This window comes from Falco punctatus (assembly GCF_963210335.1).
Source record: "Falco punctatus genome assembly, chromosome: 2".
NCBI lineage: Eukaryota > Metazoa > Chordata > Aves > Falconiformes > Falconidae > Falco > Falco punctatus.
The window spans coordinates 22386329-22399757 of NC_137581.1; the positions used below are offsets into that span (position 1 = coordinate 22386329).

Consider the following 13429-nt stretch of genomic DNA (forward strand, 5'->3'; position numbering starts at 1 on the left):
ACTTCTTGGGGAGGGAAAGAGAGTTAAATATTTTACAAAAAAAGGAATGTTTTAAATCAGCATAATTTCTGACACCGTAGACTCCCACAGAAAAAGTCTCTACAGAATTGGCAGAGATCAAGACTGTACTCAAACCATGTGGCAATGAAAATGCAATACTAAAAGACTATTCTTTCTGCACCCAGTAAGTACAGTTTCATTGTCCTAGAGATATTCTAGGACCCTGAACAGACAAGCAGGCTTCCTTGCAATCACTTTACTGTCAGGCGTTCTAGTCCGGCATGGAATTACAACAACCTTACCACCAAATCACACTAGCAGGGTAGTACCTTTAGATCTACCCAGAAAACAAGGATGCTGACTCATCCAGCACAGGGAAGTCCACTAAAAGCAGATACTGCTAGGGAACTAAAACCTGAAACAAAAGTCCTGTGGAAAGAGAGTGGAGCAGAGAAGAAATAAAACAGTTTGTATAAATAGACAGTACATGTGTCTGTTTTCAGTGGAGTTATGAACATAGCCAAATAGCATAATATTAGAGAGTTCATGTATTGGCTATACAGTGCAGTGGAGAATTTTATTTTTATTAAATACATTTCCTTTAATTTATTCTTAAATACTGAAGGTTAGTTAAATCTCTTACCTCTTCAATTAATTTCTAAATAACTGTGTTCCCCATCATCTGAGTGGTTTGATCTTTAACAGATTTATTCTTGACCTCACCTCCCCATCACAGTAAGCCAAAAAAGCGTTTCTTCTGCCACACTACTTAGGACCTTGTTTATTTATTAAGTTTTTCCACAGTAACTGTGCATACATCTTCTTCTAACTTTGTGTTGTAAACAGATGTATTTTAAATTCCCTCCCATCCTAATGCAAATTCTCACAGCCAGACAAGCTTCAGGCAAGCTATCCAAGACAGTAGTTCAGGCTGGCCTCTTCCAGTTGGCCCTATCACTGTCACCACTTCACTTTACAGTTGAGCAAGATCTCACATTGCTTGAAAAGCCTCCGCTTTGTGCCACTATAGAAACGTAGTAACATAAAACATGGGGTTTACTGTGATGAGGTCTTGCTGAAAAGGCGTAATTGTCACTGGTGTTTACAGAAATAGGATTGAGCCTTTGATGTGATTGAACAAGCTGCACATTATACTACATTAAGTGCCAGTTAAACGTGGTTGAAAAGAAACAGGTGCTCTGTAACACACGGAATTGCTACCACACAGTCTGAGAGTGTGCATAAACACACACGTACTTTAGTCTTCACCTGGAAAAATTTCTTATTGTTGGGTAGTAGAACTGCTGTGCGCCAACACTATGGTTGCAATCGTCTTGCTAGCTGTTTCTATAATCCTTGGTAACATTAACAGGCATTAAATGCAATTGCTGTGGAAGTACACCCCTCTGTTTAGTGCCCACTGTCACTACACCTGCCAGGTACATTTCTCACAGCAGAAGAGAGCTTTTGCTCTTAGTTAAACATTTAAACGTTAACATTTTAGCAATCTGTTAGCTCAGCACTGTGCTGACCCCTTTCATAGGGTCTGTTTGCTTAAATATGCACGCAAGACCACTGCTGATCTGCAAAATGTAGATATCCCGTCAGAACAGGTGGCTTCAGTGAGCTTCACAGTGAAAGCTTCAGCCTTCGCTGTGCTTCTTACAGTCTGAACCTGACCTCTGCCATACCAAAATACTTGGTATTCTTTGAAGCAGCACTGGCGATATGTAAATAGTGCAAAGCTGACTACTTTGCTCTTTCACCTATAGCTACTGTGCATTTTATATATATCTATAGGCATTATGTCTAACCTGTAAATGGCTACAGATTAAAGCTTTGAGCAAAATAGAAATGCCTGTGTGCAATTATAATCGCTCCATATGACACTTCCCAACAGCTGCAATCACAGTAATGTAGCATCACAGCACAAAGACAGGATCTAACCCAAAGAGGTTCTTACACAGACATTCCTCTGACAAAAGAAAGAGACAGATCCTTTACAATCAGAAGGGAGTAAGACTCTTAAGAGACAGTCGCTGTTCTTAAAACCAAATACAGAGCATAAACACAAGCAAATATCTCAGGGGAAATGCATATGGGAAAGGCAGAGAAAGAGTACAGTTTCATACCATGAAATCACATTTACATTTCAGCTCCTTATGTCTTGGGAAAAGAATCTGTCACTACCTTTGCACTCAAAATATTTTTTCTTGATGATATGCACCACTGAGCAGTTTTTTAAAAAGACTGCAGTAAATTACATCAAGATCATTTGTACCTTTAATCCATTCTAAAGTTGGAATTTGGGGTTTTTTTTTTCCCTAAAAATAAAAATAATATTGTATAATCATCCAATGTCTTATTGACAGTTGCGTATTTTTAGTGATTTTAAGGAGGCAGGAAGGAGAAGAACAAGTTAGTCTTTGATGTCTGTGGTTCCGACAGTAAAGAGCTGGAGACCTCTTTGAGAATAATTTAAATCTAATCAATTTAGCTCAGCTGCTACAACATTACAGCAATAAAAAGATATAGTTGTACAAAGCAAAAAAAAAATCGATTAATGAGAAAATGCATAAAAAAGAAGAGGACTGATCATCTGAGTGGCAGGAAGTGACTTGCCATCTCCAGGTTCTCCTTTTCACATCATTTGCTTTTCTGTGAAGTCCTTTGTACTGGTGCTAAGCAGGTTTTAAACCCTACCAAATACACCAATTACATTTTATACTCTATTAGCACATGTGGAAGCCACACTACAAAATGCAGAAAGGTAAAAAATCACGATTGGATCTGACATGAAAAGACATCATTAGACCATCATAGATGTAGTGTTGGTCTTGACTAAAGAAGAGTATCTATAAGCTACTGGAATACTTTACGCAATATGAAAATAAATATGTGACCCAAACTAAAAGCTAATACTTTAAGATTACCAAAACACCCTCAAAAGTAAACAGGACTAAAAAACAAACTGCAAGAATTTAAAGCAGAAAACACCTCTTCTAAAAACAAAATAAGGTAGAATATTCTGATACATAGCTGCCAAGAAACCCACAGCAGATGAAGATGGGGTTACCTGACCCTAACAAAAGGGTGACCAGTCCCCCCTCCACACCATTCAGCTCAGAAAGGTCTTCAGATTTTGCAGTGCCACCACACAACCACATCTAAACTGCAGCTCAGTCTCCAAATGTGCACCTTTACAGTCCAGTTCACACAGCCCAGAGTCCCTCATAAGAACCTGTTTGGCTCCCACAGAGAGCAGCTCTGCACACCAAGTCACAGCATGCTGAGAAAAACAGAGCGCTCCTGTCTTTCTGTGTCTCTTCCCTGCTGCCATTCAAGATCATACAGGCTGGCAGAGAGGCACATCGGCACTGATCCAGGCAACCATGTAACCATCTGATGGCTAATGTTGATGCAAGCAAGGCAACGGGAATATGTAGGAAGGACCTTCTTACTGGGTGGCAGAGAGATTGGCTCTGGTTGTCCCAAGCCAACTACAAACACAGCCTTTAATAAGTCTATGTAACAAGTTACACAAACCTCTGTTATGTATTTTTAGAGGCATGACATATATATATCCATCTAGATATTACTCTTGTTATCCTTCAGGAAAATATTCTAAACAGAAACTATATTGTTCAACAACTGAAAAGCAGTGATCTTAATGCTAATCAGCAACCAGCACCCCACATCTTTCTTCAAAGTATCATCTAATCTGGATTTCACTTAGGTGAAATGAAAGGAACATGTAACAATCTAAAGCTGTTACAGATAAATCCCAGATGGTGGAAGATATGGGTGCCTCAGGCACCCAGGGCACGACTGAGGTGCCACTTAACCACCTAGATCCACAACTATGATTTACAAATGCTGAAGCTTAAATTCTTTATGTATGCCATGTTCAAGCTAAACATTCTCCAAGTGCCAGTCATCCAGCATCTGAAGGGCTGGTTATGGATAAGGGCACCTAGGCCTGGATTCCAAATGTTAGGTCACAAACAGATCTGCCAAAGTGCAGCTCTGGGAAAGGAGCCTCCCTGTCACAGGACAGGATTTCAGATAGGACTGTAGGTCTGGACACAACCCCAAGCACAGGAGAACGGAATCTGCTTAACTGCGACTGTTTCATCTGAATGGCTTAACGCTGAAGGCAAGTAAAGCTGGTAATGTGCTAAATCCTACTCTGAAACCTTACCATGTCCTATGAGCTGGCATTACGCCTCTCTTCGCTTAGCATCCTGCTTACTTCAGCAGCTGTGCAGAAGTCCCTGAGGTTCTGTCCTTATTAGCAACCAGTGAGGCCAAACAGGGGAATGCTACTAGAGTGACCAGGTTGCGCAGAGGAGCCAAAGGGAAGGTAATTTCTCCTTCAAGCTTGCTTTACCCTTGTTCCATGGGCTGAACAGCGACGAGTGGCTGGAGGACATCTTCCAGTTCAGCATCACCCAAAAGCAATCCAGCAAATGCTTTCCAAGATGCTCTGAGAATTAACCCAAAGTAGAGCCGATAAGGAAATGTGTTTCAAAATCCCATTCCTTACTCAAAGTGTGGAAGGAGCATTATACTGCACCCTTACTCATCGCAGAGACTGTACTAGGCACCTAAGTATTTTGCACAGGAATGGGTGTCTCAGCTTTTTACTGGGCCTGTCTTGTAAGTCACAGACAATGTCACTGATGCTTCATCTATCCCCAAGTAAAACAGATACCACAAGTGAATTCTGAATGCACCTTGGTCCTACAGAAGTCAGCGGAAGACCTTTGGGAGCAGAATTACACCTTCAAAGTATCCCATTTTTTGTCTGTTTCCTTATGAACTAGTTGGTAAATATTTTCCAATACGAACCTCTTGAGAAACCCACCCCTGCCTGCCCACCGCCGGCGGTGCTGTCCTCTAACCAGATGCACATCCTGCCAGAAACCATCAGAACCAGAGAAAGAAGGGGCACAGCACTTTGCCCCCCGCACGGTGCCATCACGACAAGGCAGCACCCGGGCTCTGTCGGACTGTCCCCGACCTGCCCCGAGCCCGGCGGCGCAGGGGAAGGGCTGGCACTGCCTGTGCAGCGGGGCCCGGGCGGCCCCAGGGCCCTGGGGGCTGGGTGCCCGGTGGGCCGGGGCTGCAGGGGGGGCTGCGGGCCCTGCGCGGGGTGCACCCCGGGGGTGCAAGGGCCCTGGGGGTGCAGTGACCGGGGCGGCGGGGCGCAGCGCTGGGGCCGGGCCGTGCAGGGGGGCAGGCTGCCCGCCCCACCGCTCCCGGGGCCGCGGCCGCCTCCCCCCGCGCAGAGAGCCCCGGGCGGGGGCGGCACCGCGAGCCTGCCGCCGCGGCCGCCGAACGCCCCCGGCAAGGCGGAGGAGGAGGAGGAAGAGGAGGAGGAGGAGGGGGCGCGGGCGGCCCGGCCATGGAGGCGCCTGTCCCTGCCCGGCGCGCTCCTTCCTCCGCCGCGGCGCCTCCTCCCCGCCGCCGCTCCCTCCCGCCTGGTCCTTTCCTCACCAGCCGAGGAGTGGATCTTGGAGGATTTGCGCTGCAGGGACATCCTCAGCGCCGTGTCCAGGCCGGCCCTGTTCGGCATGCTGCAGCCGGGGCGCCAGGCGAAGCCCGCGGCCGGCTAGGGCGGCGGCGGCGGGCTGGCCATGGGCCCCCCCTCACGCAGACGCCGCGCTGCGGCGGCGGTCGCTGGCACCGCCGCGGCCTGGCTGCGGGGGCGGGCGAGGCGCTAAGCGCTCGCCGGGCTCGGCTCCCCCAGGGGTGCCCTCCTGAGGAGGCGGCGAGGCGCCGCGGCGGGTGCTGCGTCCTCCGCCGCCGCCACCTCCCTCAGCGCCGGGGCCAAGGGCAACCCCGCCGGGAGCGGGGGCTGCTGCTCCTGCTCCTGCCCCGCCCGGCACGGGAGGGGGGAGGCCCGGCCCCGCCGCAGCCCCCGCCGCCCCCCGGGGGACACGGGCCTGGGGGGCCGCTGCGGCCCAGCCGCCCCGGGCGCCTCCCGGGCTCCTCCGCTGAGGCCCGCGGGGCCCAGGCGGGTGCGGAGCCGGGCCCTGAGCGTCTCCTTAGCGCCGCTTGCGGGTGCCACGGCTTCGGGGAGCCCGGCCCCGCGTTGCGGGCCCGTTCTGTGGGGTACAGACCTGCAGACGCGGTGTGGTTCCCTGCTGCCTCACCCCATCTGTGCTCAGCAAAGCGCTGCTGCTCCCATGGCACAGCCCCTCACAACCCCATCCACCCAGCACCCATCGCTACACAAGGTACCATAGAGTCTGGGCCTGGGGGGCTGGTTGGGTTGGGTTGGGTTGGGTTGGGTGGGGTTGGGTTGGCTTTTTAGGTGTCTGTCTGGAACCAGTATTTTAGGCACATAAAGCATCCCAATATAGCCCCCGCTGGGATCAAGATCCCTAACCATCCCTCTTTGTTCCAGTTAGAAGGATATCTTTCATCGCTGTGGCGTGCTGCCAGCCTCTTTGCAAAAGATACCGTTCCTTCTTAACTTAAAATATCTGGTAAATCAAGGATAAAAAAAATAGAGGGAAGATTGATCAATACACCACTTAAATCTTAGAGCACATCACCTTCCTATGCAAAACATTCGCAGCCATGAGAAATCGCCTACGAAGGACAGGCAAACAAAGACTGAGATAAAAGGGTAAAAAATTAACTAAAAAGAAGCCACTCAACCTTTACAGATGCTGGTCTCAATCAGGCATAGCTAGCAGTAGTTGCTGCATCTTAAGGAATTGCCTTCTCTGCTAGGTGAGCTTTGAGGTAGGATGGTTTAAAAGAGGCAGAAGCTCCCATGGGATGAGGATATATTGAGTTTTGGGAAGACTTACCACATAAGAAATCATCTCCAGTACTCTGAAGGTCTGTGTTATTTCAAAGATCATAAATAATGCTAAACTGCTGAATCTTGCTGTACATTGGTGTCCTCACATATAATACTGAAACTGATACCTTCCAGCTACAACTTCACAAAAAGTTGCAAATAGAAATGTTGTTGACAGATCACTTTGCCCTTTGTAAATGCAAAGTAGTACAGAACTGTAGCATGTTACACTGGCTTCACCAAGTGCATCATAGTCTACCTAGAGACGTTCACTTTGGGACAGGACTGCTGAAGACGCGTATTTCTTGAGCTGTGAGAAGCTTTTACTCTTGTGGGCTTAATCACTCTGGGAGAAGGCTGACCCAGCTCTGGGAGAAGGCTGACCCACGAGTTTTTGTGAATGAAACCATCTAGTAAAGGTGATGCTGAATGCTCGTGTTCCTCCATGCCTTTCCCATTTTAAGCCCATGACATGGAGCTGGTTACTTTAATGAACATGATTTTCTCCATCAGCTTACTCTTTTGCCTCTCTACAAATTATTTTCTGTTGTGGTCAGTGTTTTTGCACCAGTAGGAATTGCCTGGAGATCCAAAAATCAATTCACGTATGTTGTTAGCTAGTGTAGTTCACTTTGGGTTCAAGCTGTCAAATCAGTCAAGGAAAGTGCTCCAAAAAAGGACCAAAAAAAAAAAAAATGGCAGCTCCTGGTTTCATGTTTACTTTTTCTGCAGAAATTAAACCTCAGGTGAACTGTGTTTACAGTATGCTAAAGTATTGTCAACTGTAAGCCGTCAGCCCTGTCAGCCTACAAGCCCAAGTAGCGGCTAAATGCACTTGTTCCTTCTCATGTGTTGCATTTGTTTCCACCTCTGTGTCCCCAGTGTTCTCAAAGAGTGCTCCAGCTAACACGCCATCTGGCTTGCATCTACACATGGCTACTCACTCACGTAAACTTGACTACTCGAGCTCCTCAAAGATATTTAAACGCCCGACTCACACTTACCTCAACAAGCCTGAGATTTATTCCTGTGGAAGGCAGATCCCCGAGCATTAGTGACCAGGCATTTCAGGGATGTTTCATGTCATGGGAGAAAGAAAGAAACATCCTTGCCCTTGCATAAACTGCGAGCATCAGAAGACCTGCCTGCAATATCTGTCTCCAGTCACAAGTTGGTATAATCGTACACTGCAGCCTAACGGGAAGTCAAGGGGAGAAAGTGGACTGCAGGAGTGTCTAAGGAAACCAAGTGTGCAGGATAGTCTCAGTAACTGAGAAAGAACCTGAGTCTGGCTCAGCAGGCTCAAGAGTAGTTCCACAGGAAAGAGTTTTTCCACAGGAAAGCTAAGTGGGCAGTCCAGAGGTGAACGCAAGTTGGTTATGTTTCTGAAAGCTCACGTTCATTAGTAACCAGCTGACCAGTAAGTAGCAGGTTAGCCCTGAGTTTTGAGAAAAGAAAAAGATTGTTCAGCTGTGCAGGACTCACCTTTGTCATTTTGTTATGCAGCGCCTGTCTTTGTCATAGCACTGATGTGCACTAAATTGTATATTAACGGACCGTGAGTCATGGCAGTATGATTCCCTGGGGTCTGTCATAATGGCTCCATGGTTTGAATGATGTACTGAAAAACAGGAGCTGGTATTTTTCAAATCACAATGCGCTCACTTTTCTAGTATTTATAGCAATGTACTTTCAAAGAGCTCAGTATGCATAATAATTATTTCAATGTAATAAATAAAGCAAAGGCAGGAAGAATGGTCCTGTGGTTAATGTGCCAGGCTGGGAGACAGGATATCTTTATTCTATTTCTGACTGCCAGATGCTGTCTGGGACCTTGGAGAGACTGTTATGCCCAAATTTCCAAAAGATGCATCCTTTGCTCCAATTACTAATGTTATGCACAGAGTTTAGTTCTGGAAAAAAAAAAAACAAACAAAAAACACACCTTACTCAGAATTAGTATAATGGAAATAACAGTGTAATAAAATAGGTATTAGGTGAGAGCTAATTACTATAGAAAACAAAAGAAAAAAAAAAGAAATTAAAGAATGCTACTACAAAAAAAGTATCAGAAATAATAACGCAGTTCATTTTTTTGTAGACACGCTCTTCCTGTCTGTCCTGTTTTTGGTGTTGTGTTTACCCTTCCATTGCCCCTCTGGGACCTAGGGCTGACACTGCCGGCCTTCCTCAAGCAACGGCTGTCAGGGCTGAAGCGGGTCATCGGTGTCTTCCTAACAAGTTCTTCGCTGAGAAAAGCAAAGAACTATTATGGGACTATTTTTACATGGTTTTTAACACACCTTTACACTTTGCTCTTTCTTCATTTGTCTACAACTCCATGTTACATCCAATTTTACTATCTGTGATGACATTTATGTATGTTATATACTTGTTCTTTGTGTTATCTCTAAACAAGCTTTGCCCAGCTCCCAGGTCTGCACTGCTTTAGCTGACTACTGGAGAGCTCTTCATAGCTGTGAGTTCTCCAGGGCTAAGGCTGTGCCCCTTTTTGTATCATCCTATGCCTCCTCTACAGTGCCCTATGTTGCACTCTTGGGGGACTCTGCTGTTATACCAGGTCTGTATTCCTCTATGTTACATCATTGTTAGTCATAAATATCTCATTTTATGCAGTACAACTTCTCGTCACTCTCCATAAAAAATCCAAACCAGCTTTCTAACAGGGAGGGGAGGAGATAACTGGGGGAAGAGAGGAGGGTATTGGTTTTAGAAAGTGGTGTAAGTTCTAGGTGGGATGGGGAGGTGTGTGGGCAAGGCAACAAGTCCATGGTGTTACCAGGACAAGAGAGGATGGTGTAAGAGCCTTAAGTCAGGACAATGCAGTTGTACCATACAAAGTTAAGCAAAAGTAAAACAGACATAGCCACCTGCTCATTAGAGATACTGCTGTTACAGCTGAAGAAAGTAAAAAGAAAGCCACAGACACGTCAGGAAAAGCTCAGACAAACCAAGCCTCAGTCCTGAAGCCTTGCAAAGTCAATACAAAGCCTGTGGCCTCCTACCAGCAGTGGGTTAATTGGGCCACAGGACTAGAGTAGTCACATGCAAGTTCTGCTTGTCTAATTCTGCTTGTCTTAAAAAACCCACAACAGACTGACTTGGTCTTAAATCAAATCTTTGTGCCATGGTGCTTTGCCCTTTGTTATGTGCCCATGATCAAAACCAGCATGATGCAAATCATATGCTGAGATACATGGCAGGTGTCTGTCGCTCATCATGACATTTTTAAAAAGGCCAAAAAGGCAATGCTTGCTGTTTCTAGATTGATAGAGGAGGCTACTTCCAGATCCAGAAAGTGTGCTTAGCACCACTCAATTTAAGTAAATGTATGAAATCATTTATGGATCTTCTTCGCAGAGATTCTGTACCTTTAGAGACTGACGTGGGATGTGACCGTCGATACATAAACACGTATTAAGGCATGCATGGCCCACCTGTAACCTCTTAAAGGATCCAACAGCCTCCCGTACTTTCTAATGCAGAAGGGGCTTCACTCAACAATATGCTCCTCTTACAGTTAACCATAGCCCACAGGTTTAACCTGGAGATGGAAAAAAAAAAAAAAAGATGAATTGCACATGCGATGGGCACATGGGAGAGGGGTGGCAGGGTGGAGGAAGGGTAAACCATTACCTATCAGTGCAATGGTGGAAAAAAAGGTCAAAGATTTGGAAAAGTAGGCATCTTCATTTCTCAAGTCCCACTTAAAGCTCGTTAAAGGCTATACCGTTCTTTCTTCTTATTTCCAGTGGAAATTTTCCATTCAATGGAAAATAATCAGCACCAGGCACATTAAAGTTTTCCAGATGCCTTTTGAATAATGGCACATGTAATTAAAAATATAGTGAGTAGAATAATCACATTGAAATGTTGTATTTTTTGCTCATTTTGTAGTGGGAGGTGATCTGTGATTTGCCTGAAAAATACTGAAAAACTGAAAAATAGTGAGCCCATTCTATATTAGCACTAACAAACCCAGTGAAACTAAATAACGAAAAACAATGTAATTTTTTCTAGTATACTCAAGACTAAGTGCTTATTATAATCATTGTTGGGACTTCTTCATACCTGCAAGTTAATTCGGGAAATAAACATCATACTTTACCAGAATAACTCCAAGTTTGTGTGCTTCAAACACATTCGAAATAGAGTAAGCTAATCCGGAAGGAGTAATTTTTATTCTGTGATAATGGTGTCCACAGAAGGACTTCATCAGGCTGGCAATTGATGGAAAACTGTGTGTAGAGCAACCCTTACAAATGCTTTGCACAGAAAGGACATACAGTACAGTGGACCATACACTCCCTCAGCTTATACTGAGCAAAGTTAGTAATTAACTAGTAATGAAGAAAAAAATGTATTCTTAAGGAAAGAAGAATACTACTGACGAAATGAGATGTTATGTTAGTGAAGGGATGTTTAAGATCAGATTCATTTCCAGAATGTAAATAGTTCTCAAAATGCATGAGGTGTATTTTCATTATTTTCACTCACTTGCTTGTCCCATAACTAGGTTGCTAGCTGATGTGAGTCCAGTATTCTCCAGTTTTGTAATCAATGAGATTGGTGCAAAGAGAATCCAAGGCATGCACGTAATATTGCCATACTGATTTGATGGCACTCATTTTGTACTGTTGTAAAAAAAATGTGGAAAGGCAGAAGCTGGTCCCAATCAGATGTGTTCAGAAAGACTGAAAAGAAGCTTGAGAGAACTGACATAGTTATTAGGATGAAACCATGCTCTGCAGCAAGTGTGTAAATGTTCCAAAATATGTTTTGAACCAGCTTTTATGGCCAGGCCACAATTTCATTGGAAATAGAGTTCAGTATATAGAATATCCGTGACTTACATATTATCTAAAGTATATAGATCCCAGAAAAATTAAAATGTACAACACAGAATAAGCAATTATTCTATACAAATATACATGTCTGAAAATATACAATTTTTCAACCACTGAAATATGGTTTAATATAACAGCGAGGCGTTCTGCATGTTCTAGGAAGCAGAACTTGTGGCACCCCTTGCTTGCAGTGTTTTGGCTGCCTGGGATAAAAGGCACGTTGTCTTCTGTCCTGCCAGCGAGGCAGCACGCCCGCCCCTGCGAGGGGCCTGCCACCGCCGGGAGCCATTCCCACCGGCTGGAAGCCCGCTGCTTGGGCACCGCTCTCCCAGCAGCCTACCGAGAGGCGAAACTACCATCCCCATTCCCCAGGGCAGAACAGAGAGAGGCGGCGTGGGGCCGCCACGAAAACAAACCCCCAGCAAGGACCGCAGCTGCCCCGAGCGCGGGGAGCGCAGTGGCGAGCGCCCCGTCGCCACGGCTGGTCCGCAGCGACGGGCCCCGCGGGCGGCGCCGCTGCAGCACCTCGGAGAGCTCCCACCGGCCGGCGCCGCTGCCGCCCAGGGGCGGGGGGAAGCCCGGGCGGCGGCCGGGGCGGTACCGGCGCCGGTGGCCTGCAGGGGCGGGGGGACGGGGCGGGGAGCGCTGCCGTGCGGACGCCGGGGGCTGTGCCCGGGCCCGGCGGCGGGCGCTGGGCGGGGGACGGCCGCTGTGTCGGGCGGGGCGGGGGTTCGGGGCGCTGCGAGCCCGGGGCCCGGGGAGCCGCGTAACGTGCTGCAAGCCCTGCTAGCGAGATCCCAGGCAATTAATTCTGCGGTTGGGCTTTGCTTAGTTTTCTTTAAAGGGTAGTTCATTAATTTTATTTCGCAGTTAGCATTCATGTAAGGTGCTGCTCATCTCACTAGCGTTCTCACGCCCAGCCAAACAAAGGGCGCTGCGTACTGTCAGAGCAGCCTCTGCCTGCCGCTCCCTCCCACGGGGAGCCAGCGGAGCGGGAAGGGAAACGTTTCCTCTCAAATCCTTATTTTCTGCCCTCCCTGTCAGGAGAAGCCGGGCTGGGAGGGAGGAGCAGCGTGTCTACCTCTTGCTACCCGCGGCTCACGGAGCAACACACCCCCACAGCCCCCCCAGTGCCGTGCCGCCGGTCATCCTTCCCCCTGCGAGGCGGGTCCGTGCCCGGGAAGCACCGCCCATGCCATCCCACCCCACCCCACCCCACCCCACCCCATCCCGGCTCCCGGCCGCCTGGCGCCCCCTCCTGCCGCCCACGTCTCGGCTCGGCTCCGCAGCTCCGGGCCGCGCACACCGTCCGAGCGGGGAATGGATGGATGACCTGGCGGTATCTCCCGGGGCTTTGGGTGGCTCACAGCGCATCCCCCTCGGAGACATCCCCCAGCTCCCATCCTGGTTAGCGCAGTGAGGCGGTAAAGGAGCTACAATGGTTCCTGCGAAGGACCAGAGCACAGCATGGGTGGAGGGGAATGAGCGACTAAGATCAGCTGGGAGGCCAGGATCATCATCTGAGATTCATGTACAAGGGAAAAAATAACAATAAAATGGAGTCTGGACTTGGAGATGCCTTTAAAAAAAAAAGCGGCTAAATTTTAGAAACCTTTTGCTGAAATAACCCCAGTCTTGGGTTTTTACTTCAATGCCACATTGAACAGAAAATTTCAAGAAAAACAAACCAAGTGAATTTAAATGGTCTAAATAACAAAAAGGTCTCAGTTGTCATGATGCTGGG

At 47.2% G+C, this 13429-nt stretch overlaps 1 protein-coding gene across 3 annotated transcripts in view; it reads right to left on the reverse strand.

Annotated features, from left to right (window-relative positions):
• ATP8A2 (ATPase phospholipid transporting 8A2) overlaps positions 1-12897 on the reverse strand; it is a 357046-nt gene extending 344149 nt beyond the window's left edge. The window contains exons 1-4 of one of the 3 annotated variants that reach the window (XM_080376382.1): positions 11336-12897; positions 10475-10651; positions 10210-10382; positions 5500-8730 (exon numbers count right to left, since the gene is read on the reverse strand). In XM_080376382.1, coding sequence (XP_080232508.1) covers positions 5500-5578 — 79 coding nt within the window. In that variant the 5' untranslated portion in view covers positions 5579-8730; positions 10210-10382; positions 10475-10651; positions 11336-12897. Of the gene's footprint in view, positions 1-5499; positions 8731-10209; positions 10383-10474 lie in introns of all 3 variants that reach the window. The other 2 variants (XM_080376381.1, XM_080376380.1) reach the window with 2 other exon arrangements.
• Between the last annotated feature and the right edge of the window lie 532 nt (positions 12898-13429).